The sequence below is a fragment of the Drosophila eugracilis genome, unplaced genomic scaffold, assembly GCF_018153835.1.
Source record: "Drosophila eugracilis isolate 14026-0451.02 unplaced genomic scaffold, ASM1815383v1 contig_90, whole genome shotgun sequence".
Classification (NCBI taxonomy): Eukaryota; Metazoa; Arthropoda; class Insecta; order Diptera; family Drosophilidae; genus Drosophila; species Drosophila eugracilis.
The window spans coordinates 7,963,630-7,981,566 of record NW_024573812.1 but is presented as its reverse complement, the minus strand read 5'-3'; the positions used below and the strand labels follow the sequence as shown (position 1 = coordinate 7,981,566).

The 17,937-nt window shown below is 43.3% G+C and overlaps 3 protein-coding genes across 7 annotated transcripts in view; 1 reads left to right on the top strand and 2 right to left on the bottom strand.

Moving 5' to 3' along the window:
- Window positions 1-17,344, top strand: part of LOC108112672 (kazrin) — a 43,121-nt gene extending 25,777 nt beyond the window's left edge. For 3 of the 5 annotated variants that reach the window (XM_017222811.2, XM_017222812.2, XM_017222813.2), the window contains 13 exons: window positions 2,958-3,021; window positions 3,398-3,705; window positions 4,476-5,076; window positions 7,411-7,620; window positions 8,373-9,275; window positions 9,332-9,392; window positions 10,324-10,523; window positions 10,665-11,159; window positions 11,341-11,502; window positions 11,614-11,758; window positions 14,823-14,934; window positions 15,834-15,857; window positions 15,918-17,344. In XM_017222811.2, coding sequence (XP_017078300.1) covers window positions 3,592-3,705; window positions 4,476-5,076; window positions 7,411-7,620; window positions 8,373-9,275; window positions 9,332-9,392; window positions 10,324-10,523; window positions 10,665-11,159; window positions 11,341-11,502; window positions 11,614-11,758; window positions 14,823-14,934; window positions 15,834-15,857; window positions 15,918-16,373 — 3,483 coding nt within the window. In that variant the 5' untranslated portion in view covers window positions 2,958-3,021; window positions 3,398-3,591 and the 3' untranslated portion in view covers window positions 16,374-17,344. The other 2 variants (XM_017222814.2, XM_017222815.2) reach the window with 2 other exon arrangements.
- Window positions 513-1,149, bottom strand: LOC108112674. The gene has a single exon (XM_017222818.1). The coding sequence runs from the start codon at window positions 1,064-1,066 to the stop codon at window positions 572-574; it is 495 nt and encodes a 164-aa protein (XP_017078307.1). The 5' UTR covers window positions 1,067-1,149; the 3' UTR covers window positions 513-571.
- LOC108112675 lies at window positions 17,334-17,742 on the bottom strand. Its single transcript, XM_017222819.1, has one exon. It carries the CDS (start codon window positions 17,692-17,694, stop codon window positions 17,542-17,544), a length of 153 nt encoding a protein of 50 aa, XP_017078308.1. The 5' UTR covers window positions 17,695-17,742; the 3' UTR covers window positions 17,334-17,541.
- Window positions 17,743-17,937: the final 195 nt, after the last annotated feature.

Genomic DNA, 17,937 nt, shown 5'->3' with positions numbered 1-17,937 from the left:
TGAGGGAGAAGGCTTAGAAAGCAGGAAACTCTACGAAAATGCTTTCAAATCGGCCACCCACTACCACTTAACGAGTCTCTCGGGCGGCGGCTAATTTGTTCAGCAACGACACAAATTGTAACTAATTTTACGTGCTCAACTTTGGGCTTTCATTCCAATGCAAATTGCCGGACAACCTGGCCAAACTTAAAGCCCCTCAAAAGTTAACTTATAAAAACGCAGAACGGACTTGTTTGAAAGTTGACAACCGATTTTCTCCAACTATGTCGAAGGCAGACTTGAGTGAAAAGTGGAAGTTTGACAAGCGCTGCGACAGGCAAAACTTTCTAAGCGGAAAATTGTGTCTTCCATACACAAAGGAAAATGTCTGAGCCATATGGAAATATTAAGTCTTCAAGTTGTGATAATGAAGTTTAAAAGTACTTTAAAATATCAACTTTTAAAGGCAGATGCGATATGGTGAACATATTTAAGAAGTTTTAATTTATTTCTTGCTTCTTTAAAAATGAATATTTTTTATACTGGAATTTGTTATTTTATTAGAAGTTTTCTTCCCTGTTTACCAATTTATTTATTTCTTATTTAACTTGGGAATTTTGCCCCAAAACTGTGAAATGGTGCTGGCGTTTTTGGCCTCGTAGAGATGGGTCAGCTTCCTGAGGAGCTTTTCCTGCTTGGCCTCATTCTTGATTACCTGCACCTTCTGATTGTGATCGTTGAGGTTCCTCAAACGTTTCGAGATCTGGGCCGTGCGCTTTCGTACATGCTCGTCCATGTCGCGAGTGATGCGATCCTTGGCTTCCAGCCAACTTTGAGTGGTTTGCCGGTGGTGGCGATCGGTGATCAGCGCCACTCGCGCCAGGCGGACGGACAGCTGTTCTACCTTTTGCTCGCCAAGCCAACTGCGACGCTCCTCCGCCGCCTCCAACCGCTGCTCCACGGGGAGTGGCGGTGGAGGACGGAACTTGCGGTGCAGTCCACTGGGAGGTTCATCCTGCAGAGGATCCTCTAAGTGCACGTAGAAGGCCGACGGATTGGGTCCACTCAACTCTTTGGGGTTGCTCATAATTTGGAAAAGTCTATCGAGTAATTTTTGGACAAGGCCAAAAAGTTTAAGGTAGAAAAGTACAAGGTACTCTAATCAAGAGGCTTGCTTAGTTATAAACTCCTTGATTTGGGTTACTGAGTAAATGATTATGTTAAGAAGATATAAAATAACCTACAAGGAAGCTGCGGATGAGATCTGGGATGAGATCTATAGTAAGTCCAGATTTACAGACTCAACGAACGAGTAATTTTAGCATACATTTTAGACAAAGAACTATTAATTAAGAACTCCATAGGAGTGTTTTTGTTAGCTGAGATTTGAACACAACATTTTTAAACACAGAAGCATAAAATGTACTTTGGTACATGAATATTTTAATTACCTCACTGCCAGGGTAATCCTGCAACAGAATTACAAAATCATAAAAGCTGCCAGCAATAGTTTGCCATCCGAAAACTGCAGACATATAAAAACAGACAATTTAAAAAGCCATGTTAGCAGTATATTCATTCAGCAGACACCCATGGGGTTTGCCGGCGCTAAGAGGACCTCATCTATCTGCGGCCCGGCTGTGTGCAACATAAATACCCATTCAGTCCGCCGACAACAGCGCAACTTCACCGAACTTCATCTGTGCTCGTGGCACGGATGTAACGCAAAAGTTGCTTGTTATTATTATGATTAAAGTTTGTACTACTAGTGTGGCCCACGCCACATTAGTGTGGCTGCCACGCCCCCAAACCACCACCTGGCCCCGCCCCCTTATTTTACCACCTGCCTTGCCCTGGCCTGGCCTGCCGTGGCCTGCTGGCTGCTTTAATATAAATGTTTGTGGTTGCGTCGTCAAGGTGCTTGGGAAGCGGCTTTAAGTGTGGGTTCGGTCGGTAGCTTCTGTGAGCCCGACGTGTACGTAAACATATGCGCCTAGGTGCTCTATCGCTCGACCCCAAGCATCCATTCGGATCATGGGTTTTTGGGGAGATTGCAAGAAAAAACATGAAGCCAAACATGACCGCAACATATTTTGCTGGTCATCCTTTGTTGTAGTTGGTCTTAAAGCGGATTAAACTTAAAGTATTTCCGTGGAACGGGTCTGGGTTTTGGGGTTTTCAGAAGGGCAGAGCGGTCAGTCGAATCTGTAGATTTTTGTTGAGAATAAAGCAGGGGGAATATTATAAACTATATATCTGAGGATTTCTTTTTGGTTGGTTTTTGGCTATTTTAATCACACTTATCATACTTACCGCTTGTGAAAATCAAAACACCAAAGGACTTAAATCCCTGTTTAAGGTGTCTAAAAATAAGTTTTCCATTTCAAAATATTCCTTATCCCCACGAGTTTTCCCTCTGTGCATCTTTACCCAATAACGTCATGATTTCAAAACTACACCCCAGAATGTAATGAGTTATTTGTTGGTCAAACTGAAGAGGGCATGTCATGTCACCTTTGGTTTCCAACCAGTTAAAGTTACGAGCACCTCGTGGGGTAGTTCTGGGCCCTGTGTCACATGCTTCATGCCCAGTTAACAGCTGTCACTCCGCCCCACAGAGAATCCGTTCCGAGTTGCAAGTTGCAAGCTGCCAGCTAGAGCTGTAATTTAACTTTTACCTTAGGAACAGCTGCTCTAGTGACAACTGCAGCAGGAGAACTGTAAACTGAAAACTGCGAACTGAGCGTTGACATGCAACGGCCATGCAAAGACAACAACAAAAAAAACAAGTCCAAATAGAGGTTTATGGCTGGTGTTGGCCTACATGCGAACAGCTACGCCCGTCGGGGATTCAAACCCAAAGCTCTCAGTTTTTATGGCCATTTTGTGGGGAGACCCAAATTAGTTGAGCTGCAGGAAAATCGTTGCATATCCAAAAGACGCTGACTAAAAAAATTCCCATTTCTGTTTACTTACAGGACAACTCGTAATTGAATGGCAGATTGAAACGCGAGAGAGATCGAGAGGGACAGCCAGCTTAGCGTACGTATTGACCCGGTCCCAGCGTTTCTAGGGCTCAGAACAGAGGGAAAATGTCATCATCTAAGTTTAGTTCGATATTGAAAAGGATAGGCTATCGAAAACTGAAAGTTTTTGGACAGAGTATAATAAGCTATCTGGAGTTCTCAAATCACCTTTAAAAGAACTCAAAATAACTAGTTTTTTCGAAATACATTAATTAGAAAATTAATTATTGCCTACTTTTAGACACTTTTGAATTTAAGGCTCCCTTTGATTTCTTAATTGTTTGTAATTATTAAGGAAATCCGGTGTTATCTTTAGAAAACTTCAGATTCACGTAAATTTACAAAAGGCAAGCGACCTAACACAATTTTTGTAATTTTTTCTCTCTGTGTAGTGCTTAGTCAGAATGTTTGAGCTTCGATTAGTCCAGAGTGGTGGCAGTTGAGACGCCAAAAAGACAATCCGAGAACGTCCTTACCGCCCACTGGCACGCCCCTTTTGACAGAGAGTGGGTGTGTGTGTGTGTGCGAGTGTGAGCCAGCGTAGTGTGTGAGTGTGCGTTAGGTGCCTGCGTTGGTGGTGGTTAGCATGCAAATCAACGGTCTAGCTGCCGGACCCACGATGGCAGCCTCCGAGCCACCAGAGCCGCCGCCGCGCAATCCGGACCGCATAAACGCCTCGCTGCACAAGCTGGGTGAATCCGTAAGTACAATCTGTATGCACCGCCCCCGCTCTCCCCGCTAGCCATCCCATTCGAAACCCCACCCGAAGCCCGCACCCGCACCACCACCAACAAAAACGAAATTCACTTGATGTTTTACCTAATTGGGCCTCATTCATTGCTTGGGAACAGATTGCATGCCCCCTGCCATATGCCACATGCCTTACCACTGTACTCCCCTCTTTTTTCGGCGCACCACTCCATCTTGTCCTCCTTCTCTTGATCAAAAACAAACTGAAATCTCGAAAAATACCCATTCTGCATCCCTCATTGACTAATTGACAACTTTGGGCTCTACTTTTCTCTCTCTTGCTATCTCCCCCCAGCTATCTGACTCTTGCTATTGTTAGGCTTTCAAATGCATCTTGTTGACCTGATTTTGCAGAATTCACAAATTTATAATGATTAATTTAGCAATAAAGTACTCCAAATTGATGGAAATTGTTTATTTGGCTTGATATGTTAACGATTATAGAGATTAAAAGCTGTTGAAATGTCAAAAAATGATTTAAATCTTGAAATCAATAAAGTTATTTTCACTTTGAATAAATAAAAGTTTCGTTAAAATCAGATTTAAATAATCTTCCTAGTTTTAATCTTTAAAAAGAATCAATAAATTCTGAAAGGATTTTGCAAAGTCGGGCAGACTTTACTTCTTTTGTATCTTAATACAGCTTTTCTCTTCAATCTACTTAGCTCATAATTTTCCAGTGACTCATAAACTGTTCCAATGCATTTAAACCTTTTCCAGAAAATCGCCAAATCCCTGGACACTTCAGTGACGACGGGGCTGAAGGAGAAAACCGCTTCCGTGAACAACAACAAGCCCATAAGACCGCTGTTATCGCTGGACAGCTCGGTGACAGCTTCGACATCATCGGGTGCAGCGGGAGCAATAGGAGCAACAGCAGGATCTGGGGGCGGTGGAGTGCCAGCCAAGCCAACACCTTTGGTCTTGGCCACCAAACGAGACCTCACGCCCAGCAACGACAGCAGCTCCTCGCCGTCCAGTTCGAATGGCAGCAACCAGACTCTCACCCCACCCATGACCGCTGATAATCAGCCGCTCCAGCAGCAGTTACAGCACCACCAGCACAGGAGTCCTGCTTATCCTGGCAAGGGGGAAGTGGCAGCAGGAGTGCCCCACCAGCAGCAACAGCAGCAGCAGCAGTCCCAATTGCCGAATGGCATCGGCAGTACCCACTGCAACAGCAACAACGGCAGCAGCACTTGCAACTCCGGCACAACCATGATCCATGCGAATAACTCGAATTTAATTGCCGCAGGTCACTTGGCTCAGGCAACCGGCCCCGCCCACAATGCCCCCTCCAGCAGCAGTGCACTCAATGCCGGTAAGTTTGCGGGGGCGTCTGTTTGTGAGAGGGATGTGAACACGGAGAAAAACATTATTTAAAACTAAGAAAAGGAAAGTCAAGGGGAAAGTCGTTAATTAACCTGAGATTGTCTGTTTTTGGGTAGTTATTTCTAATATTAAATTTCAATATTATTTTACCAAGAACTTTTCCTAACATCCTCTTTCAATACTCTTTATTTTTTACTAATTTATTTATATTTACTTGCTTACTTAAGAGTTAAATAAGGTAGATCTTCTTAAATATCCTTGAAACGGTCAATTGATTGATGATCAATCATCAGGAACAAATGGCATCACATTTAAATCATTATTTCTAATATTTACCTCCTTCTATTGATGAGTTTTTTATTAAAACAAAGAACATGTTTTCATGATCATATTTTATTAAAATTAAACTGTTAAATAAGAAACTCTATTGTTAAAGTTGAAATAATGATTTATTTTTACTTAATCATTGTTAAAAGTTCAGAACCCCGTAGATTGATGATTGACTTTAAATGTTGTTTTTCGCCCAGTGTATGCAAATGCATTTGTAATGCGTAAACGCCATGAAGCGAGTGGGTGAAAAGGGGCGGGGAGCAATCAGCAGATTGCTGCGGGCAAAGAAAGGAGCTTCAAGCGGGCTGGGACAGGGGGTAAGAGGCAGGGGGCAGGGAGACGGATCTTTGCGGCATGAATGAGCAAATGCTGGCCACTGTGGGAATGGCAAATGGGAACCGGCCAGAGAGGAATTAAATCAGCGTCGCTGATTGAATCCTTTCAACCTGTATGCTGATTTAATTCCATCTCCCGACTGCGTAAAATATTGGACCACATTCGTGATGTTTTTAATTTAATTGTTAAAGCATTTGACGGCCCACAAAAGGGGTATAAAGTGTAAGAGTGTTCTCTGTGGTGGTCGGGGAGATTGCAAGTTTCCAGTGGCAACCAAAAGATAGGAGCCACAAGCTTAAACTGGACAAAACAACAGGGCAACAGGGCAGCATCAGGAAAAGCACAAAGGATGAGGGGGAGGTGGCTTAGATATTTCCTGGGATGGGATGCTAGCAGAGTGCCTTTTTTGCTGGTGGACTTCTGGGTTGGCCAACGCATCAGATTATATCAGAATGGCAGAGTGATGTACACTTCAAAAATCTGACAAATGGATGGTAATGGCAATGGCCTTCGTCCGTTTGTACAAGCACTATCTGCCCCGATCCCAGGTCTTCTGACCCATCAGTTTGAGTGCAGCAGTTGGGAAGTCAACGAAGCAGACAGGCGGGGTCATCGGAGGAAAGGTGGGAACGTCGGTGGCTCCCTAAGTGGTTGCGTTCGAGTTGGATTGCAGAACTTAAACGTTGAAAATTAAACTCAGAGAAAGGGGGAAAGCTATTCAGGCACTTCAGTTTTAGGACTTGAATAAAAGTGAACTCTTCAATTTGTTTGTTTTCATTTGATAAACAATCTCGGCCATTCATTCCGTTTTGACCTCAATCCAAATATGCTTTTTTGTGCCTCGAATAATGATTTTATGCGTCGCATTAAATGCTAATTAAATTTTAATTTAAATCCTTGGCCATAAAATAAATCCATGTTGACAATCAATAAGCAAAAAAGCTGGAAAAAACAAACGTTGGCAAAATCCTGTCCACAGGGTGACTTCGTGTGTGAATAACGATTATCCTGGCTGTGCGAATGTGTGTGTGTGTGTGCAATCAATTTAGGCTCATCATCAGTCACTCACATGGATGAATCGGTGACCTGGGCCCGGGGATTGATGCTGGGGAAATAAATAGATAATCAAATTGTTCATCTCGTAAATGCATTCTTCTCCGAATTCATTGTTTTCGCCATTACCCGTCGACTCGTTTGCATTTAGATTAATGTTACGAAAATCAATATTAATTCATTTCCATGTTCGACTGCAATAATTGTTGTTTATTTACTTTACAATCCTATTTGTCCGTTTTCGATGAGTGAAAATCTAATTTCGAGTCCTGCACGCCCTCGTATTCCCTGCCTGTCACCCACCTGGTCGGATTATATATCTATATATCGGCTTATATATATATATATGTACGTCCGAAACATCCAGTCACTCACGCATACACACAAGCCCCATTACCATTATCATCATTTGTTGGCATTGTTCTTATACTTGCTATTGCTGTTGTGGTCGTTGTTTGCCATTGCTGTTTATTTGTTTTGTTTGGAACTACTTATTGGGTCAACCCGAACATGTTTGTCTACCCCCAACAACACACCCCCCAAACATACCCGAAACACAACCTTCTATATCTATGTATCTGTATCTGAACAACGGCGTATCCAGTCGACAAGCGAAATGCCAACTTATCGGAGCTGGATCAGGACCCGCCCTCGAATCTGAATCTGAATCCGAATTCATCGGTGGCCTTGGGACCGCCGCACTCACCGACATCCGCCGCCTCGGCGGCCTTGCTCCTCCTCGAGTCCACCTCCTGCGATGGAAATCGCAACGACGAGTCAAGGTTCCATCATCTGCATTCCGCTCCCCGGCCAGGTAAGTCGATCAATCTATGTACTTGCCCTCCTCTTTTCGCTTTCATCTCAATTTCCGCTCTGTATTTTTAATTGAAGCAGCAGCAATCACAATTAACCCGCATCCCCAGACCACCCCCAATATGCCAAACGTACATATATATCTGTAGTTCACCCATAAAGTAGTTGCACTTGATCCCCATTCATCCGCTTAGTGCCTGCCGATTCATTGCTCTGGCCTGGTTAAGTTATAATTGCACTGGATTTTAGTTTGCCTGCGAAACTTTGAATGTGTTCTCTGTTTTCAGTTTTTAGTTTTCAGTTTTGAGTTCTCATTTTGCATATTAAATGCCAGTGCTCTGGTAGCAGATGGTGTCCCACTTCGGGCTGGCTTAGTTTCCTTCGTTTCTTTAAGTTACTTTTCCGTATTCTTGGTTCTTTGCTAAAGAAACCTTGGCGGGGAAATGTGTAAAAAATGGTCGGGAATCGGAAGTAGTAGTGGGTGGCTAGAGGACGACATTAATGCTAATTTTGAGTAGAATATCGATGAGCAGGCATGCAGGCCAGTGGGTTGGCATATAAACTCTAGATGACCTAGAGATCTACTATTTCAGGATGAAAAAGCTTGAAAGGATGTTAGATTATACTACTTATATACCTTTTGGCTTGCATCCCTGCTAAGATCGCTGCTTGTCCACAGCTTGGTAGCTGTAGCTGAGAACTCTCGACCAAGGGTTACCCTCTTTCGCCATTTTAATATCCGATTTCTTACAGAAACTGCCATGAAGCTGCGCGAGGAGAACGATCGTCTCAATGCCGAACTCCTTCGACTGAGGCGACTCCTTGAGCTCTCCACAGATGGAGCCGTGGGTGGAGTGGATACCGCTACCGAAATAGAGGCTGTCTCCTCCGCTGAAGGATCAGCTGCCAAGGAGCGAATTGAGCGATTGGAGTCAGAACTGAGATCAGTAAAGAACCAGCTATTGACCATGCGACTGGAGAGGAAGAAGCTGCGAACGGATAAATCCGATCTCTTGGGTCAGGTGAAACAGCTTTGTGCCTCGCTGCAGGAAAAGGAGCAGGAGCTGCGCGACTTCATCCGAAATTACCAGGAACGTGTTAGGGAAACGGAGACCACGAATGCAAAGATCTCCGGGGATCGGGATCGCGAGCGTTTCCAACTGCTCAAACAAGCTCGCGACGAAGCGGAGCGTTCCCTGGCCTTGGCCCAACAGCTTTCGGCTAGGGATCTGCAGCTCCAGAGATTGCAGGAGCAGCTCCAGGAGGCCCGCCGCCAACTGACTGGATGTCTTTCCGATCAAGAGAGTCTTCATTCTTTTGCTCCATTAACTCCTCCATCGGCTGCCTCCGGAATGCTCAGTCAGATGGCTGTCGCTTCAGGAATGGGCGGTGGCCTGGCCGGAATGCGAGGTACTACAGAGGACAGTGGGCGTGGCAACTCGCTGTCCGCTTTCAGTGGCAGCCTGAGTGGCGGTTCAGGAGCTACGGCAGGGGATCGCAACTCCTGCTCCAATGACTCGGGACTGAGGAACAGCAGCGATAGGGAGAGCACTGGCGGGGAACTGAACTTCAGCGATGGAACCTGCGATAATGGACCATGCATCACCGTAGATCCGGATAGTATCTCTCTGGTATCCAGCCAGAATATGTATCAATGTAAGTGGTGTGAATATTATCTTTACAGATTCACTAAAACCACTTTCCTTTTTCAGTTGGAACACCCAAAGAACGCAGCCCCACATTGTCGCCTCTCAATTCGGCTGCCTACTCAAGGTATTCTTTTACTTTAATAACATTTCTTAAATGAAGTAACTTTTAAATACAAATATTGAATTTAATGTCGGGTCGGGACTTACACCTTACACCTTTCGTAAAAACTTCGTAGAAACAGCTTAAGGCACAAAACGACTTCCCTTGACCTTGCTCCTAGCGGCTTGCTTTCTGAATGGCTGTTCTTCTTTCCCTCTTTAATTTTTTGTGACCAATTTTTCAGCTACACAGTTCGCCTGTATCGTTATTGTCATCCCGTTCACTCTCACATACTAAGCAACTCAATGGACAACGTCCAGCAATACATATGTAGCTGCGTCACGCTTACTCTTTACATCTCGCTACTTCTCGCTACTAGTATAACATGAGAAAGTACCGATCTGTGAACCAACTAGAAACGATACAACTTAGGAACGAGACATTCAACTAGTGAGGCAGGCAACGGCCGTTACATTCAAATCGTTATTAAGTCTTCCGATATTAAAGCTTCTAAATCCCGCATTTGACCATAAAATAACCAATTTTATCTCACCTTTGGAGTAACAATTACCAATTTACCTTTCGACCATAAAAAGCCATTAGAATCTGTTTCCTAAAATGTATTATTTGCATTGCAAATCAACGTGTCCAACTAAGATACATTCTATGTAATGTTTTCCATTTAATCTGCGCCATTTCACGGCTTTAATTAAATGCATGTGGACAACCAATACTGAAACCCCAATCATATGATAAATGGCAGCTAAAATTACATGACACATGATAATATAATTTTAGCATCGGCTTTTATTTGCATTTTTGGATTTTGTATAATTTAGACAGTGATAAATCTCTTTTTAGGGAAATTGTAAACTACACAATAAATTTAGAATCAGTTCCACTGAAAATTCTATCCATAAACGACAATTTGAACTTACTTTTTCCATTCTTAAAGATCCGTGGAGCAGTTGGGCTCACCTGTGGACCCCGAAGGACCAGGCGGCGGCGCCATCAGCCGCAAGTTCGCCAGTGCCAGCAAGAGTGGACCACTGGGCGCTCGGAATGGACGCGGTGGAACTTGGGGAAGCATATCACGGGTGTTTGCCCGCTCTCGGAATAAGAGCAAGGCCCTATCCGCCGATGGAGTGACTGAATGTGAGTGATACACTTAAGACAACTTACTTTGATAATATCAAGCGGTTTAACTAACTAGTTTAAATAGTCGTTTGGGACTACAATCAATTGAAAGGAAAACTTAGAATCAGAAATATGATGACATATTTTACCCCCTTTCAGATGCCGACTACTCGTGGAATCCACTGACGGAGGAGGGCTATGCTGAGAAGCTTCGCCTGCTGCGCGAGGCCTCCCAGCTGCCCATCGACCGCTGGCGGGCCACTCAAGTGCTCGCCTGGCTGGAGGTGGCCCTGGGAATGCCCCAGTATAGTGCCAGGTGCGCCGAGAACGTGAAGAGTGGCAAGGTGCTACTGGAGCTGAATGACGTAGAACTGGAGGCGGGACTGGGACTCGCCCACCCAATGCATCGCAAGAAGCTGCGACTGGCCATCGAGGAGCAAAGACGTCCGGAGATGGTTCGCTATCCGCTGATAACGCAGCTGGGCCACACCTGGGTGGCCACCGAGTGGCTTCCGGACATCGGACTGCCCCAATATGCGGAGCCCTTTGTGCAGTCTCTCGTCGACGCCCGAATGCTGGACACGCTGTCCAAGAAGGAGCTCGAGAAGTTCCTGGGCGTAACGCGGAAGTTCCACCAGGCCAGCATTGTTCACGGTAGGGTCCAGAAAGTTTAAGTTATAGTTTTACTTTGTTTAATTTTTGGTATTGCATTCATAAGTGGCATTAGCAAGTTATACTTTAAAGCAACTTAAACTATCTTACGGGGTAGATAGTAATTACATATGTTCTATATCGGCGAAAACCTTTTAACCTTATTGAACCTACTCTTTGACAGGCATCCACGTGTTGCGCATCGTGAAGTATGACCGACAGACGCTGGCCATGAGACGTGTGCAATCGGAGACGGTGGACACGGACCCCATTGTGTGGACGAACCAGCGCTTCATCCGCTGGGTGCGATCCATCGACCTGGGCGAGTACGCCGACAATCTGAAGGGTGCGTGTGCCATATCGATTGCTCTTTGATTATGCCATTCAGTGCAGCAATTACGAAAGCCTCTGACCCACTCTAATCCCTCTCTCTCCAACCCCTCTTACCCACCTGCAGATAGCGGCGTGCACGGTGGCCTTGTAGTGCTGGAACCATCCTTCTCCGGTGACACCATGGCCACCGCCCTGGGCATTCCTCCCTCGAAGAACATAATACGGCGGCATCTCAACACGGAATTCGATGCCCTCATTTTGCCCGCAAGGTAAGTTTTTAGGGCTTAGCAACCCCACAAAGACCATCTAGATATCTCTGTGTGTGTGCGTGTGTGCATTGTGAGTGTGTGCGTGATTGTCCTTTGTGTTATCCCTCGGGTTTGACATGTGAATTGTGGAAACATAAATATGTAGCGTAATACAGCGTTTTGATTAGAGTTGTCTTTGTTTTGATTGAGTTGTTGCAGTTTTGTATTTCCATCCCCAACCCCCAGTTTATATAACTTTCCTGTTAACTGTTTCCGTTGTGAGTTTGTGTTCATTTTTGCACCTTCGTTAAGACCATATCATTTACAGAGTGTTTCTTTTTGGTTGGAGTTTGCTAGCAGGAAGTGTTTCGTAACTGTGGGAGCTCTTCAGTCTTCATTTCATCTGCCATCATTAGTGCTATCATCGTCACCCGAAACATACACCACTCATCTTATAGTCATTCCCATTCATCTCTGGCTATTATATTATATATTTAGTGCTTTGATCATTCGTTTATAAGCTGCTTCTTATGTGCATACCATCCACCTATCTTCTTCCACATCCCTATCAACTGTGGCTGCAGAAAAGCCAACTACTCGAGTCATTAGATGTCATATCATGCGATGTCATATCTGTATCTAAATCTGTCTACTCGTGCATATAATAAGTATGTAAAGGTCTCCAGCCTGTATCTTTAGATAATAATGTACTTTGTTTCGTTGTTGATGATCATGTGAACGTGTCTTAGACGATCTGTTAAGCAAAATAAAATCGCCTCGTTAAGCGAATCGCACTAATGGCGGCCCTCGTGGCCATGTTTCTCTCTCTTTTCTTTCCCAACCAATATCTCTCGATCCATGTTTATTTGTATTTTCTATATCCGAAATGCAGATACCTAATTTACTGTCAAATGGAAGAATTTCAAATGGAAGCCTCCAGACAATTGGCCAAATTGCAGGGCCACTAAATAATCCGCACGAACCAATGAGCAAAAGATAATTCAAATGAAAATTATAAGGAAAATGAAAACGATTAATAATCAAAAATCAAATGGGATTCATACTGATTTGTTGTTTAGCCAAGCTGATGAAGATGAGATACGATAATAACTATAGGGAGAGAACAATAACTGGAGCACAGCGCTAGTCATTTCGTCATTACGAATAGTTGATAGATTCACCCCAGAATAGACACACATCCGAGTTAGTAGACTAGACGTACATACCACGATATTATTAAGTGCTTTAGGCATCGAACTAGGAACGCACACATCAAGAATATCAAGAATATACAAAAACCAGTGTCCAAGCTTTGCATATCCGATATCGATATTATAGCGATACACTCCCCGAGGAGCGCTTAACGTTGCATTTACTTAGGTTGATTTACGAGTCGAGCATTTAATGTAGTTGAAATCTAGAGTTAAGGCTTTACGTCAATGTAACCGAGGTGTGGGCAAATGCTATTTCACACAATATTAATAAGTTAGGGCATTGCAAATGCCAAACACACACCTTCCACACGAGCGTCTTTCGTCACTGCGCCGGAACAACACCCAAGTTCTCTGTGATACAGGGCTGTTTTCTGAGCTCGGTTAGACAGCCACTAAACGCACAATGGAACCTTAAAGACCAATTACATGACCACACACTAGCACACGACTCCATGAACACATACACATCTACATTTCCGTGGTTAGATGATATAGTCCATGTTTGTTGTTGCATACTGTGAAGCGTTCTGAGTGAGTTTGCCCTGCGGTATCAAGTCATGCTCTTTAAATTCTTTTCCTAAAAGAATGCAATTAATAATTTGATGTGGTTTGGGATAGCTTGAGTGTATGCCTCTATAAAAGAATTTGTTGCATACTTTTAAGCATCTGAAAATTCAGATATTACAGAGAATTGGTTTCCTACAGACCGCAGGGTAGTAGCTCTCTTAAGTTTATTTCTTTAAGAAGTCGTTAATTTGGTTTTGCAATTTTGCAATTTTGCAACTACAGTGTCAATTGTAAGTAAAACTTGCTTACTAAGTAGCCTATCTCTCTCTATTTCTCACACACACACTCAAAAACATACGCAGACACTCGAAAACAAGTTCTATGTATGTGTTATCAATGTTTTTAAGTAGCTTGAACTAGTCTAACCGTTGTCATCTTAATAAGTACCACTGCATACAAATACTACCTTATCGATACTATGTGTGATTGGAATTCTAAGGCTTAAAAAAGACAAATTTATTAATGGCTGCTGGTTTCGTGTCTGTTAGCAATGCTATTCTTTTTTCAAGTTAATTTCCTTTCTATTTCCTATTTTTCGGGGTTTTTTCTCTCACTATAGTTATTTGATTTGTTTGTTGTTTTACGCTACGTGTAGTTTAATCGTGACATAGCATACGAAATACGAAACATTTAATAGTTACTCTCCAAACATCGATTAACCAGATTCTTTCGTCTTTGTCCCGTTTCTTTTTCCATCTTTCCTATATATTTGATCCACTCTCTTTTTGCTTTCACATCCGTATGTTTCCTCTTCAATTTCGTAATTTGGTAATCGAATCGACGGCTTGTTGTTGTTGCTAACTCTGCTTGATTGTCTAACACGATTACCAACACAACGACAACAATACCGACCACAACAACAACAACAACAATGACAACTCAAAAACAACAACAATCAACAATAACTCAACAACATGCCTGTGAAACCACTTTATCTGTGTGTATGTGTGCCTGCCATGCCTGCTCTCTCTCTATCTCGCTCTCTCTCTCTCTCTGTCTTTATATTGCTATCTCTGCTACTCTGCCTGACTGCCCGCACTCCGTATTCCATTATCCATTATCCATATTCCGAATTCCAATCTCCAAAATTCCACACTCCCGTTATCTGCCGTCTGTGTCCTGTCTTTAATGTGCTGCCTGCCTGCCTATGAAAATCGAAAATACATGCACAAACCCATCTACAACATGATATACGATATACCCCCCATAAACACCCACTCACAACCTCACACACACACACACACACACACGCATACGACCTATGCAAAAATTCGCAAATCGAAATTGCCATGTTTGTTGTGTAGAGCGACTCTGGGTCAGGGCATCCGTTCCGGTTGCGGCGTAGTGCCTCTAACGGGACCCGGCGGACTGCAGCACTATGCCACAACAGATCGCCGCTCGAGCGGCAACCTCAGGGTAAGTACTTATACATCTATATAATTGCTAGTTATAACTAATTAAGTCTGGAACATGATAATCTAATGCTAGCCAACAATATATACTCTTACTGTGTCCTTAGCCTGAATTGACGTGAAGCTTTTGTTGTCTCTCGGTGTCTATGTTATAAATTATTTAAATCCCTAAGAGGTGTCGCCAGCAAGTGTTTTCATCTCACTGAGAGGAGCCTGTTTGTGGGTTCATATGGGCTTTCATCGAAATTGAAAAATCAATTTATGATGCCTGCCTTTCGAAACTCTACTGACAATAATTTACTTTCTATGGTGTCTACAAGTATCAAGTGCTATTTGTTCATTTTTCAATTTTGACTGGCTTTAAAAGATGTTGCTGGATGGTAAATAGAAAACGTAAAATATTTCACAGCATGCTTTTAGACGCCTGGAAATGTATTTTCCACAGAGATGCCACTTTGCATACTTGTGCTTATCGAAAAATAAACATAAAGCTTAACCTCCTTTTTGACACCTCTAAAAGTGATTTTAGGCCTCTAGAGTTTTCTTACAGACTCCGACTTGGTAACAAGAACATTTGTTTTTAAGATTATGCTCATAAAAAAAGAATTGTAATTTCAGTTTACACATTTTTGCATAGTATTTTTACTGAAAACGCATTTTCAAAACATTAGCATGGTAATCATCAGTCACTAAACACGCCAACACATTACATTTACATTTTGGAAATCTGAATTAGGAAACTAGAGTTGTTAATAATTACAATCAATTTAGTCACCTAACAACAGCATAAGTTTCACGACAGTTGCCAAGTTTTTATAAGCATTTTTAGGAGATTAAAAGTCCGCCAGTTGAGCAATTTAACACCAATACAATTTTGTTCTTTTCATATCCTGTTCTAAGCAGATTTCGGCATGGAAAGGATCTCAGGTGAGTTTCCATTTCGGTTGGCAAAGGTACCAAATTTAATATATAATATTCTCTTTGCAGAGCTCCTTGTCTAAAGCCTTTCGGTTTAACAGCAAACCCCATCGCACCGGGGACCGCAGTTCTTTTGGGAACTCCACCTCCCCAACGCCTTCGTACAGCAGCAGCGAGGGTGGCGGAGGAATATACGCAACCATAGGCCACCAGTACCCAAATCCGCACACGAATCCCCAGCAGCAACAGCATTACCACCACTTCCTGCCGCCGCCAACGACAGCACCACCTCCGATTCCCTCGGCTGGCGGCATTTACAGTCATGGACCGCCACCTGGTCATCGGGTGAGCGCTCCTCCAGTGGGCGGAGTACTAGATGCGGGACTGACAGACCCCCAGATGCTCTATGAGCAGAGTCGGCGGCGTGTGAAGAGCATCAGCGATATTGGTGCATCGACGAGTGCGGGCAGCGTGGGAGCCTGTAGCCTGGGGGGCATATCGGCCTCCTCGGAGTCCCCCGAATAAGAGTGAAAAGCTAGCTAGATAGGAAGATAACTAACACTACCAAAGATACTCAGCTGTACTCCCGCATGAAAGTCCCTTCTTCCCCATTCCCATCCCCCTCCAAATTCGAATCAATTAACCTTCTTCCCAGCTGCATTTGAGCTTAGATTTTACAAGCAAACTCAATTATATTCACGTCAGTGTCAGACCCACCTACAAGATACAAGCATTCAGCAGATACAGATACATATGCGTCAAGAGATACAAATAAGAGAGTAATCATTTGATCAAATCAGATAGAACTACCAACTATATGCTAAACGTAATTAACGACATAATTATTGTGTAGACTAAGCTCTATCCGCAAGCAAGAAGATCGAATCAAACACAAACACAAACACTCCACCCCGAAACACAAGTCAACTGGAATAGTTTAATCAATCGCATATATGTATGATTAATTCTAATTGTAATTGTAACTGTAAAGTTAGCTCTAAACCGATTTAATATTGAGAGGCAGATATAGTGTTTCCTATATACTCACTGAATTATAAGCTGACGCAGACACTGGAGATGCGATTGCAATTTAGATAAATTGAAATTATTTTGTAACCGAAAACTATCGTAGCTAAGCAAATGAAAACGGAAACGGAAACTATTGAATTAAATTTGATAAGCCGCGAATGGCGGCAATTTGTAAATTATGGTAAGCCCTAAGCAACGTTCAATATCGCATGGTAATGGTAAAAAAAAACAAAAAACAGCAAACAAAATAATGAAATCAGAAACAGAATCAAATATATGGTAATTACAAGCGCACTCCCAAAACCCTCGCACAACCAAAGAAAGTCAGTCAGCCCGCTTTATCCGCCAATCTATCAGTATCGAAGAATCCCCGAAAGCGTCAGGGTATAATTAAGCTGACCAATTTAACTCTAGACCTATGACGAAGAAACTATCGAATAAACCAATGATCAAAACTCTGTTGTAAACGGAAGCGATTTTATTGTGTCCGAGGAGATCCCACCATCTAGATGAGCAGGACCTCAACATATTGCATTTTCTCAACTCCAAAACATGTGACCTTCACCGAGAGTCGATGTGCTTCTTGTGTCTTCTGTGGTTCGGTGCATCTTCGGGGAGGCTTGGCCTTAGATGGCGACTCAATTTCCTCCATTCTATCTGATTGCTAGCGTCGATCATTGTCGTTGTCATTCCGAGGACGACGGGTGGTATGAGGACGACCCTTGGGCTCCGGATTGGGTTCCGCCATCGTCAGAGTGCCTAGGCTGCCGATGAGTCCGAGGATTCCAAAAACCAGGAACAAACTTAACCACTTCATCACGCGATGTCGAGTTATCACTAGCTGGATGCAAACTGCTGACCGATGCGCCGGCAATGCTTCGTTTTATGGTCTGGCGCCCAGCAGATCGGTGACGATCTGCATGCTAATGAGGGGAACAGCCGTCAACATCGTTTACCATTGCCAGTTGTTTATGTTCAGAGATCCAGCAGATAACAAGCCAAATTGAGTTGTAAATCTAGCGCGAAAAATGGGCGGACATACATTTAGGTAATTAGCTCC

Bases quoted from the DNA above. Each gene is read 5' to 3' on its own strand.
- LOC108112674 (XM_017222818.1), bottom strand. From the start codon at position 1,066: ATGAGCAACCCCAAAGAGTTGAGTGGACCCAATCCGTCGGCCTTCTAC.
- LOC108112675 (XM_017222819.1), bottom strand. From the start codon at position 17,694: ATGAAGTGGTTAAGTTTGTTCCTGGTTTTTGGAATCCTCGGACTCATC.